Source organism: Mesocricetus auratus, unplaced genomic scaffold, assembly GCF_017639785.1.
Source record: "Mesocricetus auratus isolate SY011 unplaced genomic scaffold, BCM_Maur_2.0 Super-Scaffold_100026, whole genome shotgun sequence".
In the NCBI taxonomy this organism is placed as follows: domain Eukaryota; kingdom Metazoa; phylum Chordata; class Mammalia; order Rodentia; family Cricetidae; genus Mesocricetus; species Mesocricetus auratus.
In genome coordinates this window covers 476,408-495,151 of record NW_024429207.1, presented here as the reverse complement: position 1 = coordinate 495,151, position 18,744 = coordinate 476,408, and the positions used below count along the sequence as shown (strand labels likewise).

General features: G+C 36.9%; 1 protein-coding gene and 1 long non-coding RNA gene across 12 annotated transcripts in view; one reads left to right on the top strand and one right to left on the bottom strand.

Annotated features, from left to right (window-relative positions):
- The window catches only part of LOC121134121, a 53,842-nt gene that overhangs the window by 18,051 nt on the left and 17,047 nt on the right, over positions 1 to 18,744 (bottom strand). Inside the window, exon 2 of one of the 7 annotated variants that reach the window (XR_005871143.1) lies at positions 17,702 to 17,793. The exons of 1 other annotated variant lie outside the window; for it this stretch is intronic. This is a non-coding gene — a long non-coding RNA (uncharacterized LOC121134121). Of the gene's footprint in view, positions 1 to 154; positions 569 to 17,701; positions 17,794 to 18,744 lie in introns of those variants that run through there. 5 more of the 7 variants (XR_005871141.1, XR_005871145.1, XR_005871147.1 and 2 more) reach the window with 5 other exon arrangements.
- The window catches only part of Asb5 (ankyrin repeat and SOCS box containing 5), a 41,534-nt gene that overhangs the window by 15,737 nt on the left and 7,053 nt on the right, over positions 1 to 18,744 (top strand). For 2 of the 5 annotated variants that reach the window (XM_040731795.1, XM_005066689.4), the window contains exon 2: positions 16,907 to 16,986. In XM_040731795.1, coding sequence (XP_040587729.1) covers positions 16,907 to 16,986 — 80 coding nt within the window. Of the gene's footprint in view, positions 1 to 651; positions 740 to 5,802; positions 5,985 to 12,855; positions 13,359 to 16,906; positions 16,987 to 18,744 lie in introns of those variants that run through there. The other 3 variants (XM_040731794.1, XM_013110737.3, XM_040731793.1) reach the window with 3 other exon arrangements.

Genomic DNA, 18,744 nt, shown 5'->3' with positions numbered 1-18,744 from the left:
AGAACCAGGAAAGGGAGAGCATGGCCTGGCAGAAATGGCAAGGATATATAAGAATGAGAAGCTGGGGGAAGGGAAGATGGGGAGGTTTAGGGTAGGGGTGGAGTTAAAGAGCTAAGAGGACAGGAAGCCAGGGGACTCTCTAATAGGTACTTACTGAGAGAGCCTACAGGGCCGCATGTGGCTTGGCTTGCTAATAGGCACCACAACCAATTGTCCTCAGCTTCTTTTGGATTCTTCAACTGTACCCAAGTTGGTGAAGTTTAAAAGACTTACTTATGTAGCATGCTTCTCAAAATGTTCTCCACACACTGATCATACAACGTCCTTTGTGGCTTACTCTTATGTGCTATATTGTAGCTATCCCAACCTTCTCTCGGGTAAGTGGGACTTTTAAGTCACCCGTGCCTTTTCTACCCACTGTGCTGTAGTTATGAGCACAAGACTGTCAGCTGCAGGTTTCAGTGACTTTTGAAACAAAGGCTAACTGTTGGATAACAATCACTCTGGGCACTCCTGTTTGACTTGCTCTCAGACTTCATCTACTCTCATTTAATGTTTCTGGGCCAACAGACTTAGCTATTCGTGTTTAAATAGAATAAGAAGTAAAATGGAGGAAGGATGGGACTCTGAAATGTCTCCTAGGAATTTTATGAACACATGGCCTTATAAGTAAACTCCAGCACGGCCTCTTGGGAGTGAGTAATGCGGCTCTGTAAGGGCGAAAGCTTGCCACTGGGAGGTAAGACATTCTTAGGTGCTTTTATGATGCCATAAAGTGAAGATCCTGTCTGGTCATCACTGACTCATCAGTAATTTCGATCACTACTAAACATCTGTTAAGGATGAGAATGCTATAGTTTAGAAAGTGGAGTGAGGGCAATGGGTTTCTATGCAAGCCTGACCACCTGAGTTTAATCCCTGGAGTGGTACATGTGAGTTGAGTGCATGTATATACACACAAAACACACACACACACACACACACACACACACACACCGCCATACAGGCCCAATAATAATAAATAGAGAATAAAATAAAAAAACACACTGAATAGTATTTTGGGGAGATCACAAATTTTTCTCAATAATAAAAGATTTAAAGGCTATATACATTAAAGTATCCCTATAGAAGCAAGTTTATTAATTGAGATCCTTTGTGGAAATAAACTTTGAACCTATTTTGCTTTAGAATAAAATTACGTTTTTTTTTTCTTTCATAGAATACTGTGATTACAGTGAAAAGGTTAGAGACAGATGTTGAAATATTTATGGCTGGAATTATATACTAATGTTTATTGCCAAATAATCCTAGAATCTTTTTTTAGAGTACATGATAGATGATAAAAGACAAGCTGTGAGTGAATTAATTGTTGAAAATTGGTGATGGTTATGTTGATATATTTGTTTAGTAAAATGCTGGAGAAGGAACCTATCTAGACTTAAGCAGGGTTTTACTTGTTTATTGTCTTTTTCTGACAGCAGAAGAAAGCATGTTCTGGATCCACATTCTGTCATTCAGAAACATACTCTCAGAAATGATAGTCTTGGAATAATCATGCATTCATCTAACTACTACCTCTCAAAAGCAATAATCAATGTGATTGATTGTACCAATAAGAAAAAAAGTTTGAATTTAGATTTTTTTTTAGTGATCACAAGTTAGACCCTCTTTCTATTTTTTTAGTTCATTCTTGCCTAATCATGTCTTACATAATTATATAGATTTCTGTCATAATTCTCAGGTTTTAGCTTTCTGGCTTGCAGTGTCTAGAAATAAGACTTTTTCGCCTCTAGAAGTACTTCTGTGTCCTAGGTGCCATCTTGTTCCTTTCTCTGAAACATTTTGAGTTTCAACATCACCTTCTCACTAGAGATTGGTGACTACCCCAAAGATTCCTATGTGATCAGACACATTGGAATGAATGAAAATGGCAATAAAATAGCTTCTGGGAATAAAATGAGATCCTTTCATATCCCAACACTTTATTTTAACCTTCATCATTAGAAAATGCTGGGCTACCTCTAGTCCATATTTTAGGGCTTTTTTTCTAAGATTTAAGATCTTAGATTAAGTTGACATCCATAATCTTCCACGGAATATAATTTTTCTTAGTTTCCTTGGTGTTTTGTTTTAGAGCAGTCTATCTGTGTGTTTATCATGACCTAATAATACCCTCTAGTATCTCCAACTTCAGGTTTTTTGCATTTATACTAGGAAAGACATTAGATTATTCTGTGTGATATAGATAACCAACATCTAAAGGGATCTACTTCAAATATTTAATTTACTGTATTTTATTTGAGTGAAATAATATAGCTAAGCAGAGCATGTATAAAATGAAAATGCTCTATTCAATACTTTGTACTTTTTTATTGAATGATCTGTAACATGTCCCTTAATCCATGAAGTCACTTTTAAAAATCGCTGTCATATGAATAATTTACAATATTAAAATGGAAAAAGTCTGCTTCAGTCTATCTGCATGGCAACACATAGCTCAGCTAAGAATATAGGTATGGTCTAGTGTTGTCTTATATAGGTAAATATACAGATGATAGATAGGCTACATAGATGATAGATAGATGTGAGATAGATAGACAGACAGATAGATAGATCACCCCCATCTCTCTCTCTCTCTCTCTCTCTCTCTCTCTCTCTCTCTCTCTCTCTCTCTCACATACACACACACACACACACACACGTATGTATACATGTGTATACTTGCATGAGCCTGATTATTTTGGTAGTCTGTATACATTTTTAAAGCTGGCTGTCTTAATTGAACAACTGAAAAGGGTTCTCACTGCAGGCAGAATAAAATTCCCTTTTTCACAGAAGTCACTAGTTGTCTGTTGTTCTTTGTCTAAGAGTGAGAACCCATGACATTTTACCCCTTACACATTAACATATCTATTGATATTTTCATTGTGGTCTTGCTAATGCAGTCATTTATAGGAGAGATGGATTCATAGAAGACTTCCTGGTATCCTAGCTCTTACAGTCTTTCCTCCTCCTTTTCCCCAATGTTTTCTGAACCACGGATGCAAGAACTATGATGTAGTTGTATTCACTGGGATCAGGCTTCCCATGATCTATTGATCTCTCTATTCTGTCCCAATGTGTTTTTTCTGTGGTGGTCTCCATTTGCTGCAAAGAAAGGCTTCTTTTATGAGGAGTGATAACTATGCTTATCTGTGGGCATACTAATATTTACAGAGTAGTAAGAAATTGTGCTGGTCTAGCAAAGTGATGATACTAGGTTATTTTTCCCCTTCCCTGCACTGGAAACTTGTTTTCATTGCCAATGGATATCCTTCTGTGATGGGGGAAGTCCTTCTGTGTCTTTTACATATAAATAAAGCACTGTTGGCCAATAGGGAAGCAAGATAGGTGGGACTAGGAGTTGAGAAGGATTCTGGGAAACAAAGGCACAGTCAGTCACAATGTAGGATGCCAGAGGAGTAAGACCCTTTCTCTGGTAAGAGAAGACCATGTGGAAATACTCAGATTAGCAGTTTTGGGTTAATAGTTAGAGCTAGCCAATGAGAAACAAAAGCAAATGGCCAACAGCTTCATAATTAATATAGTGTCCTGTGTGTTATTTGGGGGCTAAAGTGGCAATGGGACCCAGGCAGGAATCCCACAACAAATGACAGTGGCTGGCAGGAAGACTACGTGTTGCACTTCTATGAATATATGTCTCTCTTTTTGGTTGATGAATAAAGCTGTTTCAGCCAATGGACAGGCAAGATTTATCTAGGTGGGAACTCCAAACAGGGATAGAGCTAGGTAGTAGGCGGAGTCAGAGAGAAGCAATGGAGCTGTTGAGGAAGCAAGAGACCAAGGCATCACTGGTAAGCCAAGACCATGTGGAGATACACAGATTAATAGAAATGGGTTAATAAATAATTAAGAGAGAGCTAGCTAATAAGCCTAAGCCAAACAGTTTATAATTAATATAAGCCTCTGTGTGTTTATTTGGGACTGAATAGCTATGGAACTGAGCAGGACAGAAACTTCCATCTACAAAAGGTTTGGAAAAACTTTTGAGGTTTTCTTGAATTTAATACTTGAGTTACTCTTTAAGATGGCATACCATCTAAAAGATGGGCCTGGGAAATAACACAGTGACTAAGTCCTTGCAGTCGTATTACATAACTTAGGAAAAGAGACACAAAGACAGTTTAGTATAATCATCTTATCTAAAACTGCTTTAAGAACAAAATGTTTCCAGTATTTAAAGATTCCTGTATTTATTTTTACATTAACAAAAGCATGAAGCTGAAACATCCTAAGTTGAAAACTGAATTTTATTTTAATTGATTTAATGACTTTTTAAACAGAAAACTATTTACTTTTATTGTAAAGAATTCATACTCCCTTGGTAAGTATGAACTATGCCACAAGGAGCCACTGGTTAATTATCATTGGCTCAAGTGAATGCCAAAGACTGAATGGGCCTTTTTAGTCTTTATTTCATCTGGGGAATGAGCACCACCCATTCCAATTGCCCAAGCTGAGCACAAGTTTTATTTGGAATACCTAGGGCCCTCAGTGGTAATATATTCTGCCTAAAACTCAAGTACTAGCTTTTCGTTTGTGTCTGACTCATAAAATTGAGTCAAAGAATCTTATGATAGAAGAGTGTGAAGAAGGGGTATAGCTAGGTGACTTTTCCAGGTCAGAACTTGAGACAAGAAAATCATTTTTGGTATTCATTAGTGATTTATTTGATATAAATACCAGCATGGCAATGCAGCAGCAGATGTCCACAGCTAGAGCATGGAAATCATTTTATTAAATCATGTTTTTCCTCTATTTGACTTATTACGGGGGGGGGGGCGCAGAGCTCCTATTATTTCATTTCCTCTATGGGCGAATAGCAGCTAGAGCCTTAACTATGGTAATAAAAAATAAAGACAGATAAGAGACTGTGTCACCATTTTTCCTCTGGGCAGACCTCAATATGTTAATACCCTGTAACACGATGAGCAGCTCAGTTAATCCTTGGAGTCCCATCAGAGTTTAGCCGTGCTTCCTCCCTCCATCATGAACTGTGAACCCTGTTAAGTTCTACATGCCAGCAAAAATAAACAATTAAATAAATAATTGAATGCCAGGCATGTGTTTAGTTTTTCCTCTCTTCTCTCCAGCTTCTCCTTCCTTCACCTTTTAGGGTGAAAAATCTGAGCTGCACTTAAATTGTCTGCTGACATCTTTTGCTTTAAAAATGACCTCTGAAAAATCATGTTAGTAAGAAGAGCCTATGCAAATAAGAAGTCCGTGAGTTTTCAGCTCTAAACTTAGTTCTTCACAAAAGTAAGACACAAGTTAGATGCCAGCTGATCCTTATGCACATATAACGCTTTTTTCTGATGATGGGGGAAAACCGAAGGAGTCAGTGAGCCTGAGCCTTCTGACTATGAACTTCTTCTGTTCATAGCCTTTATCAGTGCTCAGTTTTATATTTGCTTGACTTGTATATCATTGAAATCAGCTTTGACATTCAACCAACAGCTTATTCCTCTTCTGCGCCCCACAAAGTGATTTTAGTAACATTCTGTGATTTGTAGCATACAAATAGTTAAACATTTCTTGCTGTGGAGAGTCTCTGCTTTAAAAATAGAAAATGCTGCAGCATTTCTGGTCCCTCCCCCACACTGCATCTACCATCCCCTTTCCAAGTATTTCTGAATAGAGTTCAATGTCAAAGCCTTTCTCCAGTCGGCACACAGGAACCTTTGTGCAAGTCTGAAGGGAAGGAAAAAGTAGGTAAGAAGCCAGATGCCAATACATTTTCTGGGTAGAGCACTTGTACTCATGACACCTGCTTGTTACAGACAAAAACACCAACTAAAGCATGTCTGCAGGCATTGCTGTTGAAGGGAACTCCATTAAGCAAATCCTCACGAAAAGAAAGCTAGCAAATGTAGAGGAGTCTTCTTCCAAGCGAAAAGCTAGCTGGGGTATTCTGACCAGTCAAGGTTAGTATAGCCGCCATTGCATTAAACTATGTTGACATATTTCTGCAAATACTAACTTTAAACTGTGGGTGCTTTTCAGAATGTAGATTCTGAGATGTGAGAATGTATGGCATGGCATTGGACTGCACAGCAGTTCCAACTTTTAATGTTTTGAGAATGCATCTGCTGATTCAGCACTTTGATTGTGTATTAAAGACAACAGTGAACTTTTAGACTCTGTGTTAATTCTCTTTTCATCATAGCAGCTATTTCTAAATTGGCATGGAAATGGAAACAGGCCATTAAGCAGGAAAAGACTGCTTACAAGCAATATGGAAATGTTAACTCATGTAAACTTGACCACAAACTGGAAGGGTGATTTAAGTAAGAAAGTGAGTGCAAGGACTGTGTTGAAATGGCCTCATAGTCTGTGAACTTTAGTAATAGAAAGATTGAAGCCAGTAGTTCAAAGAACAGTTCTGAGAGGGAACTTTATGTAAAAAAAGAGAAAATCCCTTCCCAAATAACAAAACACCAACATAGTCCATAAAAGATTTACATGCTGGAAATGTAGAATCTGAAATAAAGTATCATTCCATCGTAACATTTATGTTTACTATGTAATAGGATTTGAAGATTGTTATTTATGAATGATTCTTAATTTTCAAACAAAGCATTTTAAATCAGGAACTCATGTTACTTCTTTAAAAGATTACTTCTCCTCACTACAAACATATTTCCTTATTTAACATTGTTAGTATGATTAACAATAAAATAGCCCAAGAGTGGGAGCATAAAGGTGATGACAAAGGAAATAGAAACAAAGGGGAAAAGATGAGCTGTCGTTTTAAAATCTGAAAGTCTAATTCAATGATCTGCAAACTGGCATTTTATCGTATGTTTATTATGTTCTGGGCATAGTGACAGCTGCTGGGAAGCATCACCAAGGAATCTCACATGCCCTAAGCTTTTACATCTGCAGTGAATACAGTGATTATGCTAAAATGACGATCTTGCAGGCTTTTTGTTAAATGGAGAGAAAATTATCCCAGTGGTAGACCTCAAGAAGGAGCAATGATAGATGTGTGGGAGATGGCAAAAAGACAGTGTCTGAATTCACCTAGATGAGTCTCTTGCATCATGGTGCAGATAGCGGCTCCATAGGAGGCTGAAAGTAAGCTACAAAAATATGATCTGAGTCTAATTTCGATAAAGGATTTTAACCTGCTTTGAACATATTGAAACTATGGTAAATGAGAAATGCCCTGTGTTTTGAGGGAAACAAAATGCAAGACATTTGATTGAGCTTCAGAATTTTCCAGCACTGTTAATATGAGTGTAAACAGGTCCAGTCATGATGGAGGTCATTTTATGGTTAGAATAAGATTTTAGGAATTTATCCTGAGCATACATGTAGGGATATTCACAAAGGTAAGTGAATCTGTTGATTTCCCAAATATAGAAGTCATTTAAGAGCCAGCAGAAATATAAATAGGTAAAATTGTGATTTATCAATAGGGAGCTTTTAAGGGCTTCAAATTAAGAATTTAATTACATTGGATTGTCTAGTTAGATATCTAAGAGGAGAAATTGAACAGTCATCGGGAAATGAATTCTCGGAGTTGAGAGGAGAAGACTGATTTGGAGATAAATACCTCAGGTAACCAATATGGGTAATTTTTATACACAGAAAAATGGATCAGAGGGTAGAAGATGCATGCCCCCAGCAACTCTCGCCCATCTGAGTTTGTCTTAGAAACCCACATAGTAGAAAGAGAAATGCCTGCCATAAGTTTTCTGATATCCATCCTCATGTACACACAGGCACACAATAATTAAATGCAATAAAAGTGTATTAATCATTAATACATGTGAAGGTAAATGGTAACTTATATGACTATCATAAATGATGTTACCAAATAGTAGTTATGTAAAATGTTACAGAATTATATTTTATGGCATGAAACAATGACAGTATAACTAAATGAAACAAATGGAGTACTGGCATGGTCAGTTACTTCAACAATCTCAGCCTGAGTTACCTAATGAGTTTCAGTATGGCCTGGTCTACAAAGTGGTACCCTATCTAAAACCTCCAAATAGATTCAAAGCAATGTGAATAGTATGGATGCATCTCAATTTTAAATGCTTGTTTATTTTTTAAAAGTTATGAACAGACCCGGCAGTGGTGGCACATGCCTTTAATTCTAGCACTCTAAAGGCAGAGGCAGGCCGATCTCTGTGAGTTAGAGACCAGCAGGGTCTACAGAGAAGTTCCAGGACAGCCAGGGCTACACAGAGAAACCTTGTCTCAAAAAACAAAACAAAAAAAAGTTATAAAAAGTGGATACGCAGAGTTGCCATTTACCAGCAGTAGGGGAGCTTCAGAGGCTTCAATTCAAGAATTCACTTAAGTTGAATTGCCTGTGTAGGCATCTAAAAGAATTTGAATAGCTTGCTGGAAATGAAGTCTCAAATTTAGAGGAGAGGACTGGACTAGAAATACACAATTGGGATACTCAACCTGTGGGTGATATTTTTTATAGCCAGGGGACTGGTAAAGACTTCAAGAGCTAGTGAAGAGAGACACAAATGAGAATCCAGCATAGAGGGGAGGCTGTAACAAGCACTCTTTCCCACCAGCCTACTTCCACAGCAGTGTCAGTCCCAAATGAACACACAGACACTATACTAATTGGCCAGTGACTTGGGATTCTTATTGGCTAGCTCTGTCTTAACTATTAACCCATTTCTATTAATCTATGTATTTCCACGTGGTCTTATCTTACCAGAGAAGGGTCCAGACCTCTTACCCCTTTGTGGTTTCACATGGCGGTCTGACTCTGACTACATTTCCCAGAATTCTCATCTCCTAGACCTGTTTATCTTGCTGCCCTATTAGCCAACAGTGTTTTATTCATCAACCAAGATGAGAAACATATGTACAGAAGACAACCCCATCAGGAGGCAATGGAAAGAGAAATCTATGCCAGTTAGAGCTGATTCCTATCAAAGAAACACAGGAATGGTCAATGCATATGAGGTTCTTGAAAATCATAGTCTTAACTTAAAACTGTTACTATGGTTACTTGGTGGTATGCTAATTCTGTTTAAACCAGGGGAGAAGGGTAAATAAAATGTAGCTGCTATTTAAGGAAACAATGAGTTTGTTTTTAGAAATGTTTTGAGAAGTCAGAATTTGTAATTTAGTAATTAGCCAACTATAACAATCCAACTTGGGTATGTTTTCAATGTCAAACTGATATATTAGAAAGACAGGTCATCTTCAAACACTTCAGAGATCCACAGAATACGGCATTTAACATGTTCTAACAAGTTCTAACATGTTATGACAATGAGACATGTCTGCTCCTGGCAGCACCAATTTACGTCAGAGAAGATGATGGGCATCGAAGAAACTCCACATGGAGTTTGAGTTCTTTGTGGTAAAGGTGAGCCACTGTGCAAGAAAGTGCACTTGCCTCAACTGCTGACAGTTTGCTGTCCAAATTGGACATACAGGACACCAAAAAGAGTGACTGCAAACCTTGTCTAGACAAGGTGGTCCAGTCCTTCAGGCTATCCTAGTTCACAGAATGTCTTTCAGATGTGCTAGGCCTATTGACTGAAGATGGATGCCCAAAAGGTACAGAGCAATCTCGAGTGACTGCACAGGAAGCCAGCTGTTTCTGTCATTTCTCACATTCTTTGGAAGTCATTTGCTTGCACTTCCTGCTTGCTCAGTTAATCTTACTTCCTTGTTGGGTCTCTGAGGGAGTTGAAGACTAAATAGTACAGTTAAAGTTTTTTCTGTTTACCAGAATCAGTAAAGAAACTCACTATAGATGTATTAAGTATAATAGGTTTAAAAAGACCTTAAAAGATAATTTGATATGCATATTAGAATAGAAAGTAAATTAGGTACAAGACTTTAAGCCCACCAAGAAAGAATAGATAATGGAGTATTTTCTCAAAATTTGTCTTATGCTTATGAACTAGACATTGTACTTATTGCCATGTATATATTGTATATAGCTATTTTTCTTATTGTACATAGTTTTTCTCATATTGGTTATCTTTTATTTTTTAGACAGAAAAGAGGGATATGTGGTGATATTTTGCACAAATAAAGCCTGTCTGGGATTCAGAGAATGTAGCTTGCCACTAGCTAACCATAGAGATCTGGAGGTCTATACAGTTAGGCAGGAAGTGACATACTGGGCAGAAACTGCCACTAGCTAACCATAGAGGTCTGGAGGTCTATACAGACAGGCAGGAAGTAATGTAGCTGGGCAGTAACAGAATATAAGCAAGGACAAAGAGGAAATCACTCTCTTCTCTGTGGAGACACTTAGGATTTAAGGTGTGCTGTGGCTTGCTCCTTCTCTCTCATCTCTCAGCACTTCCCTCTATAGCTGATTCTGGTCTTTTATTATCTAGATCAATTCAGGACTCCATTTACACTTTATCTGGATGAATGCTCAATAAGGGCACTGAGATTTAGAGTAGAAGCAGGCTGACTTCTAGATGTGGAGTTACTCAAACGCCCATGGTAACTGGTCCAGTACTGTGACCATCCTTATCTATTCATCTCATGATGAATAGGGCTAGATGATACAGAACTCTATAATTGCAAATAATTTATTCCTTCTTCTGTTCATTATTTGTAGCTAGTTTGTTTCTTATAAGAGGCATTCACTGTGCGAACAATTAGGAGCCAGTAATCAAAACTGAAATACCATGCAAAAACCATTTCCCTCAATGTTTGCTTAGACATTTCCTATCATTTACTCATGCATAATAAGAAAAAGGAGCCCAAGTATTTCTGGATGACCAATAAAACCATAGGAAGCTTCACACTGATAGCTTTTAGTTTGCATGATGCTAATCTCTTCATAATGTATTTATTTATATATAAGGTCATTAGCACCAAAAGCCCATGTCAAAGTTTAACATTACATGATTTTTAAGGTTTATTTTATGTGCATGAGTGGTGAGAGTTTTCTGCGCATGTATGTATATGCACCATGTGCATGTCCAGTGCCATTGGAGGTCAGAAGAGGGAGGTTTATATTCTGGAACTGCAGTTGTGGAAGCCTGTGAACTACCATGTGGGTGTTGAGAATCAAACTGGATCATCTGCAAGAACCACTGTTCTTAACCACTGAACTATCTCTCCAGCCCCCAAATAGACTCCATGGTTTCTGTATGCCTCCAAATAGACTCCATGTTTTTGGCATTTTTATCATATTGGTATTTGTAATTTGTTTATATCTTGACACTAGTTTTTTTTGCCTTTTGTTTTATTTTGTTTTGTTTTTCCTGTTTCTTTTTTTAGAAGGGATGGAAAAAACATGAAATTAGTTGGGTAGGTCAGTGGGAAGAATCTTGGAGGGGTTAGGAGAGTGGGGAAGGGGAAGAATATGATCAAAATATATTGTATGAAAAATTTTAGTAATAAATTTTTAATAAGATCAAAGTGTAACATCACTATTTGGCTATCAAATGAAATTTACTATTTTATTTCATTGGTTTTGCATATTTTAATCAAGAATCAGAATCAGATCACTAACATCTATCAGTTCCAACTCTGATCATACTACTGAGAAGAAACCAGTAGGAAATATGATCATTTGTAATTATGGTCTAATGATAAGCAGAACTGGAGGTGGTGGATTATAATTAGGCACATTCTTATTCTAGTAAACTCAACAGCTGAATGTTAACTGTTTTCTGTGAAATTTTTCATTGTTTATGTGATCAAATATTTTCTTCCATGTGGAGGATTTTAGAAACTGGGAATAAATTTTAACTTTTCTTTTAAAAGTAATATACCACTAAAAGTTCTTGGGGAGAAATGTGAAAATATTAATTTTATGGAAGTTCTCTATTCAAGCATGTCTAGCACTAGGCTAAGTACTTTATTAACACAGACTTCTTCCACGAAGGAGGTGGAATTATCTTGACATTTGCAGTTATAAAATCCCTAGTTTCAGGTGCTGATTTCCAAAGGTCCCCTAAGTTTTTTCGCATATATACTTGATTTTGAAAGCAAGAATACCTGACAGCCAAGTTCAGCATGCTCTCCTGGCAACGCCATTGACCTGTAATTGGTATGATTAGATTATGTGTTAAAACATTTTTTTTCTGAAAAAAAAATCTTTGAATTCAGTTCTCCTGGTTTGGGATATATGTAGAAGAAACTGAGAGTGAAGAGCCTGGAAACTTAACTCAGTACCTTAAGACACACTGTATCAGGATTTTCTTTGTTTTATTTGCATACCTTTTCCATCTCTGTCCAATCCCATAAGCATAGGCTGTCTTATGAGAAAGTGAATGACTCATAGTGAACAATAAAAACTAACTAGAATAATGTCCTTGTAATTCAGCACATTCTTCTATATTAATGGAGAGTCCAGCTACATTTGGGCTAATATTATTATGAGAAAAAAATTTGGAGTGGTGATGAGAATAGAAACCCGAGGTCAGTCGCTGTTCTTGAAGACACTGGTTTTGACAGCACATTACTTCCGTCTTACTAAGCATGTCCTCAAGAATGTCTGTTAATCTGGTTGTTTGAATATACAACATAGCTCCTTACATGCCTTGTGACTGACTTGTAAACTTGTGGGAAGCGGTGCACCAAAATGCTCTTCAGCCTGGAGCTTCTGTATGTTTGGGGACTTCTTTAAGTCCTGAAGTTACAGGATTTTACAAAGGATTCTTGTCAGTTACAGCCCTAAATTTAAGTTGTCTTGGATTCTTAGTGAGTCTGTGTCCATTGCAAAGAAGATAGTTGATTTAATATTTTATAGCTAAGGGAATTATAAAATGCCTCAATGTTTGCCATAAAATGAAAAGATCACATGAAAATGTCACTTTTCTCACCTGCTTATAGTTTCCTGTTGCGATAAGTGTGATGCAATTACTAGCTGAGAAAATATTTTTTTAAAAAGCTGGAATGCCCAAATACCCAAGTCTACCACATCATTGCTAAGCCAGCTCTTCAGTGAGTCTAGCTGTCACTGTATGGATGGGGATAAGATATGAAGCAGGCAAAGACTAAATAACCACATGATGTCAACGTAGCCAGGGACAGAAGTAAAAGTAAAAGGCTTTTCTTTCATGACAGGATCCATGGTCTTAAGGATACAGATAATCTAGGGTTACTATTTCTCAAAGAGGGCAATCAGTGAAAAATATAAATGTCTGAAGATAAATCAGATTTTCTAAACAAGTCATCATATTACAGGGACTTTGAGCTCCTTAAAATGGCCGAACACAGCTAGTGAATGACAAGTAATGTTTTTTTCTTGTGCTGCTAAAAAAACAAGATGAGTCGGATTTACCTCAGCAGTGGCTGGCTTGAAGTACCATGGGGAGATGGTGACTTAGGTATGGTATAGATCTTTCTAAAACTGTATATATGTAGATATTAAACCGTGTGTGATTTTGCTCTTGCAGCATTTTATTTACAAAGCAGAGCAAGCTCTTAACCTGTAATAGTAAACCAGATGTCTGGGAACTAGTGCTGTTTCTAAATATAGTTACCCCTGCATAGCTCCACAGACCATAGCAATATGAATTTGATTAGCATGATGAAAGTTATATTTTGCTAGAAAAATTTCATACTGTTGATTTTTCTGGATGAGTTAAGCTGAACATTTGTTTCAAGTAAGGATTTTTTCTTTTATCCTACATACTCAAAGTATAAAATTGAAACACAAAATAGCCATATATTAAGATATTTATACCTTGTTTGATCTTGGAAAAAACATATAAAATAATATAATCATGTCCATATGGAAAAGTATGATATCTAACATTGAATATATTGAACAGCTACTTATAGTTGCTAAATTTCTGATACTGGGAAAAGCGTAGAGCAGGGAAGATATTTTGAAACAGAAATTAGAAACATGATCTAATATTCCTTGATTTTCATGTTGCCAACATTAACTACAGAAATTCTCATAAGAAATTAGAGGAAGCAAGTCATGTGAGGTTGCTTTGGAGTTAGTCAAGCACAATGGAAAATGAATAATTTTTGTATAGAATGGCATGCTTATTTATAAATAATTTAAAATTTAATAGATTGATTCATTCAGTGGCTGATTGATTAATTGATAAGGAAAAAGTGTAATGCTGTTACTTATTTTGGTCTAGATGGGACCAGTTGTTCTGAACATCAGTATAGTCATTAAGATGAACAGATCATTAGAATGCAAAAGAGAGCTTGCTGGAAGGGCTGCGGAGGTATTTGTTTTGTTGGTTCTTAAAGGCCTTCACGATGATAGAAAGGACTGGACCTAAAATAAACTTCAAAGGTCCTTTTGCTAGGCCTTTGTCAGTCTTAACATCTTGTTGTCTTAGCTAGTGACAGTTGGAAAATGTGTACTCATAATGAAGTAAAATCATATTATTTTGTGTCTGTCTTTAGGATAAAAAAATACTGAACTTTATTACATCATTAAATAGTAACTAAAAACCTGACATTGTAAACATGATAAATGATTGGATTCAATCATGTATCAAAGTATTAAATTGTAACTAAAAACCTGACATTGTAAACATGATAAATGATTGGATTCAATCATGTGTCTAAGCATTGATTATTTGAAATTCAGAGATTTCCTACATCTCTATTGATGAAATTGAGTGTAATGGTTCCCAGTATGCAATCTATTTGGAAAGGTGACATAATTTTCATATTTTCTTGCTTGAGTATTCACAGTAAGAATTTACCTACATTTTGAAGTCCTCGCACGTTTTATTTTTCATTAAATATTTTAGTAACAAAGTGAACAAACGTGAATGATTTGTAAGGCATTGCATTCCATCTTGGACTCTCTCAGTCACAACACATATATGGATGGAGGTCAGAAGACAATTAATGGGAGTTGGCTGTCTCCAACAATCACCTGGATTCCAGGAGTCCAACTCAAGCTATCCAACACCCTTGCCCACTGAGCCACCTGACCCACCAGGAAATTATTTTTCTTGCTTTTTGTGAATGGTGTATTGCCTGGGTGTATTTCAGTTTGTATATATGTGGATGTGCACACAGGTGAATTGTTCAGACTACATGTAAAGTGCTTAGAACAGTTTCATACACATAGTACATCTCTTTTTTAAAAGATTTATTTATTTATTACAGATACAGTTTGTCTACATACCAGAAGAAGGCATGCAGCAGATTGAATTATAGATGGTTGTAAGCCACCATGTGGTTGCTGGGAATTGAACTCAGGACCTCTGGCAGAGCAGTCAGTGCTCTTAACCTCTGAGCCATCTCTCCAGCCCCATAGTACATCTCTTTAACATTAACCATTACCACCATGACTTACAAGCAAACAGTAAACAATGTACTCTTGCCCCCTCTACCTTTGTATTTCTGTTTTAAATAAAACACTATTATGCCATTAGACAGAAAGATACTGTTGAGTGCAGAGTGACCTCAACCCTCTGTGTCAGACTCATGTGCTTATTTTCCTTGTCACATGTATCCAGACTTTATTCAGTGAAAATATTTCAGTATCGTTTACAGGGTTCTTGTCAAGCTTGTGGAAAGATTATATTACTGATTCATAAGTAGAGTCAAGTGGGCTTTTGAATTCTCTAAAAGATGGAAATAATGAAATCAATTCTAAAACACAACATGCTTCTGTACTTATATCACCAATAATTTCATAATATAAACAAATTTTAGATTTGCAATGTTGACTAATATCCAAATGACTTTTAGTTTTGTAGTAAAATTTAAAATTTTTATTTATCCTATCCTATGTAATTAACAGGGGAAGAGGAATAGACAGGAAGATATATATTAGTATCCATAACCATACATTTTAAGAATATATTCTCGGCTAGGTGGTGGTGGCACACGCCTTTAATGCCAGCACTCGGGAGGCAGAGGCAGGAGGATCCCTGTAAGTTCAAGGCCGGGCTGGCTTCAAAACAATACAGAGAAACCCTGTCTCGTAAAACCAAAAAAAAAAAAAAAAAAAAAAAAGGAAAGAAAGAAAGAAAAAAGAATATTTTTTCTTCAGTCAGTGTTGCTTTTATTTCTTAAATTTTATTGAAATAGCTGTTTTCTGCCACACCTCATCTGGTTATTTAATCACTTTAAAGCCTATAATATTACCATTAATATCCATTCAATTAAACCAATAGAGGAAAGACTGGAGCTCCTTTAATTGCAGGAAAATCATGGTGAACTAGCCTAGCAATCTTTTTACTGCTGCAGTGATCACAGGGAGAGAGAGATAGGAGCAGTTGATGTGTCTTTTGGAAGAGAAGGAAATGAGGGGCATGACATCTAGGTTGGGAGCTAAGTGCCCTGGCCTACCCACATCTAATACTTGGAGAATGAGTGATCTACAAGTGAGCCTTTGACAATATTAGCACCATTTCCAAAATAGCTGACCCTGTGTCCCCTTTGAGAACCACTTTCTGGGACCTACCTAGACTATGCCATGATTCAGACTCAGGACTCAACTACTTGACCTTCTTAGCAACATGTAGCTCATACATATCAGAACCAGGAAAATCTGAGGCCTGGTGTTAGGAGATGATAGGGTAGGCTCATAATATAAAGGCATGAGTATGGCTCCTAGCACTCCTAAAAATACAATAAACACATGCATCTCTGCTTATATATGGGAAAGTGTGTAGTTCAAACTTTGGGCCTTTTGTGTGGCCCATCTTCTTTGGTTAATAATCTAGTAGATACTGTAAGTCTGATGTAAGTCAATTCTAAAGCAAATCCAGCCCTCTGGATTCGCAGACTCATTAGATGCATACTTCTGCTAAGGATCATGTTTCCTAAAATATGGGACCAGTAACCGGGACACTTTGTTGAATGCTGGATGCGAATAATTTCTATTGAACCTAATAGAGCTTATGTTGACCCACATGGTCTTGTTATCATTATTTTTTGACAGGCTCCTGGGCAGATCGATCACCGCTGCATGAAGCTGCAAGTCAAGGTCGTCTTCTTGCTCTGAGGACATTATTATCACAAGTAAACCATTACATTATACTTCAAAATAAGCCCCCTTCCCATGAGCAAACAACACTGTCAAAAGCAAATCCATTCGAAAGTAATAAACTTATGTGCTACCACTGCTCTTCCCTAATAACTTGTGTCAGATCAGACAGGACAATAGTTTCTGTTTTACATTTGAAATTCTTTACTGATTCTTTTGTTATAATGTTATGTCTTCCTATTTAAAGTTTCCCTTATAGTATATTTGGTCATTAACATGGATATTTAGAAATTAGTTATTGTATTTAAGTATTACTTATTAAACATTCTAAGCATGCCTATTTTGTGTAGTATATACAGCTAATTATAGACTTAGTTCAATCATATGGCTCCAAAGAGGTAACCAGACCAGATGTGAAAACAGCATGTTTTACATTTACATTTATGAAACGCTATGGTGAACTGCCTGTGAAGCCAGTGCTCATTTCTAACCCTGCCTACTCCACCTGAGTGAGCAGAGGGAGAAAGAAAAGCATAGATTCCTCCTGCAGACAAAGTGGTCAAGCTTGGATCAGTGCATCACATATTGTAATGTATGCTCAGTGTGCAGTCATAGGTGATTCCCAGTGTCACAGAGGAAGGAACTTCTCAGATGGCTATGAGAAAGGGAGGTTCCTAGCAACATAGTTTGAACAACATCTGACACTTTACACAGCCACAGCCACAGCCTACCCGAGTTTCATTTTCTCACCATGAAGATGTGTCCAAGGTGTTCCCTTGGAGTGTCCAGTCCTGTGACAGCCATGTGACTGTTTTGTTCATCACTTCATAGTGGGGGAGGACCTGTGTAAAAAGGCCAGTGGTGTCAAAGGATAATCCCTTGGAGAGGGTCACATAGTGCCTTCAGAGGAAGGCAACCCCAGTGTTTCTCAATGTGTCTCCTCCCCACACAGAATGCCAGCCAGGAAGAGGGAGATGCTCCCGCAGAGCCCTCTCATATGCTTCCATCATCTGGACACACTAGGACATAGCAGTGTCTCCTCAAATTAGACTGGGAATGAGATCTTGGAAAGGAAGAGGACAGAGCTGATTTTAAAAAAATTCCACTTACTAGCAATAAAGATGCAGTTGATTGTCTATGCCTGTGCCTTCATTGTGTTCCTGTGTTCAATTTATGACACTCGGTACTATGCTAGGAAGGTCTTGCCTTGAAACATCATATAAAGTTCTTAGTAAAATGATCATTAATAGACAATGAATTGCTCATGATACCCAGAAGGCACATAATCTTACATTCTAATAACTTTATATGATTTAGCCTGATTCTGTAAGCTAAATTAGCACAATGTTTATTAGGCTAGAAAATGAAAGGAAATCTGTATTTCCACGCACTGGGAACTGTAATAATTGTTGTATAACTATTGTCCCATTTAACTCTCATGACCATAGTAAAATTAGAACTCAAAATATCTATCCAGATTTTCATGATTTTTGTGAGTCCAGCTTCAAAAACAAATGTAACTTTGAAGACAGTTCTAGACTTTTCTGTATAACTTACTCCTATTGAATAAATAACTGTTTAGTAGCATGTTCATAACTCAATTTACTAAAATTGATTTTTACAGTCTGGATTGACCACTGATTTTATTATCACAGTCCAAACAAGTTATGCAGCTTATAAAACGTCTTTAATTCTATAAAGTAAAAAATAGAGAACCAGCATCCCACCAAAGATCTTAAGAAAAAGAACTTTAAAGAAATTATGCCAGATCTATTAACACAATACTTAAGATT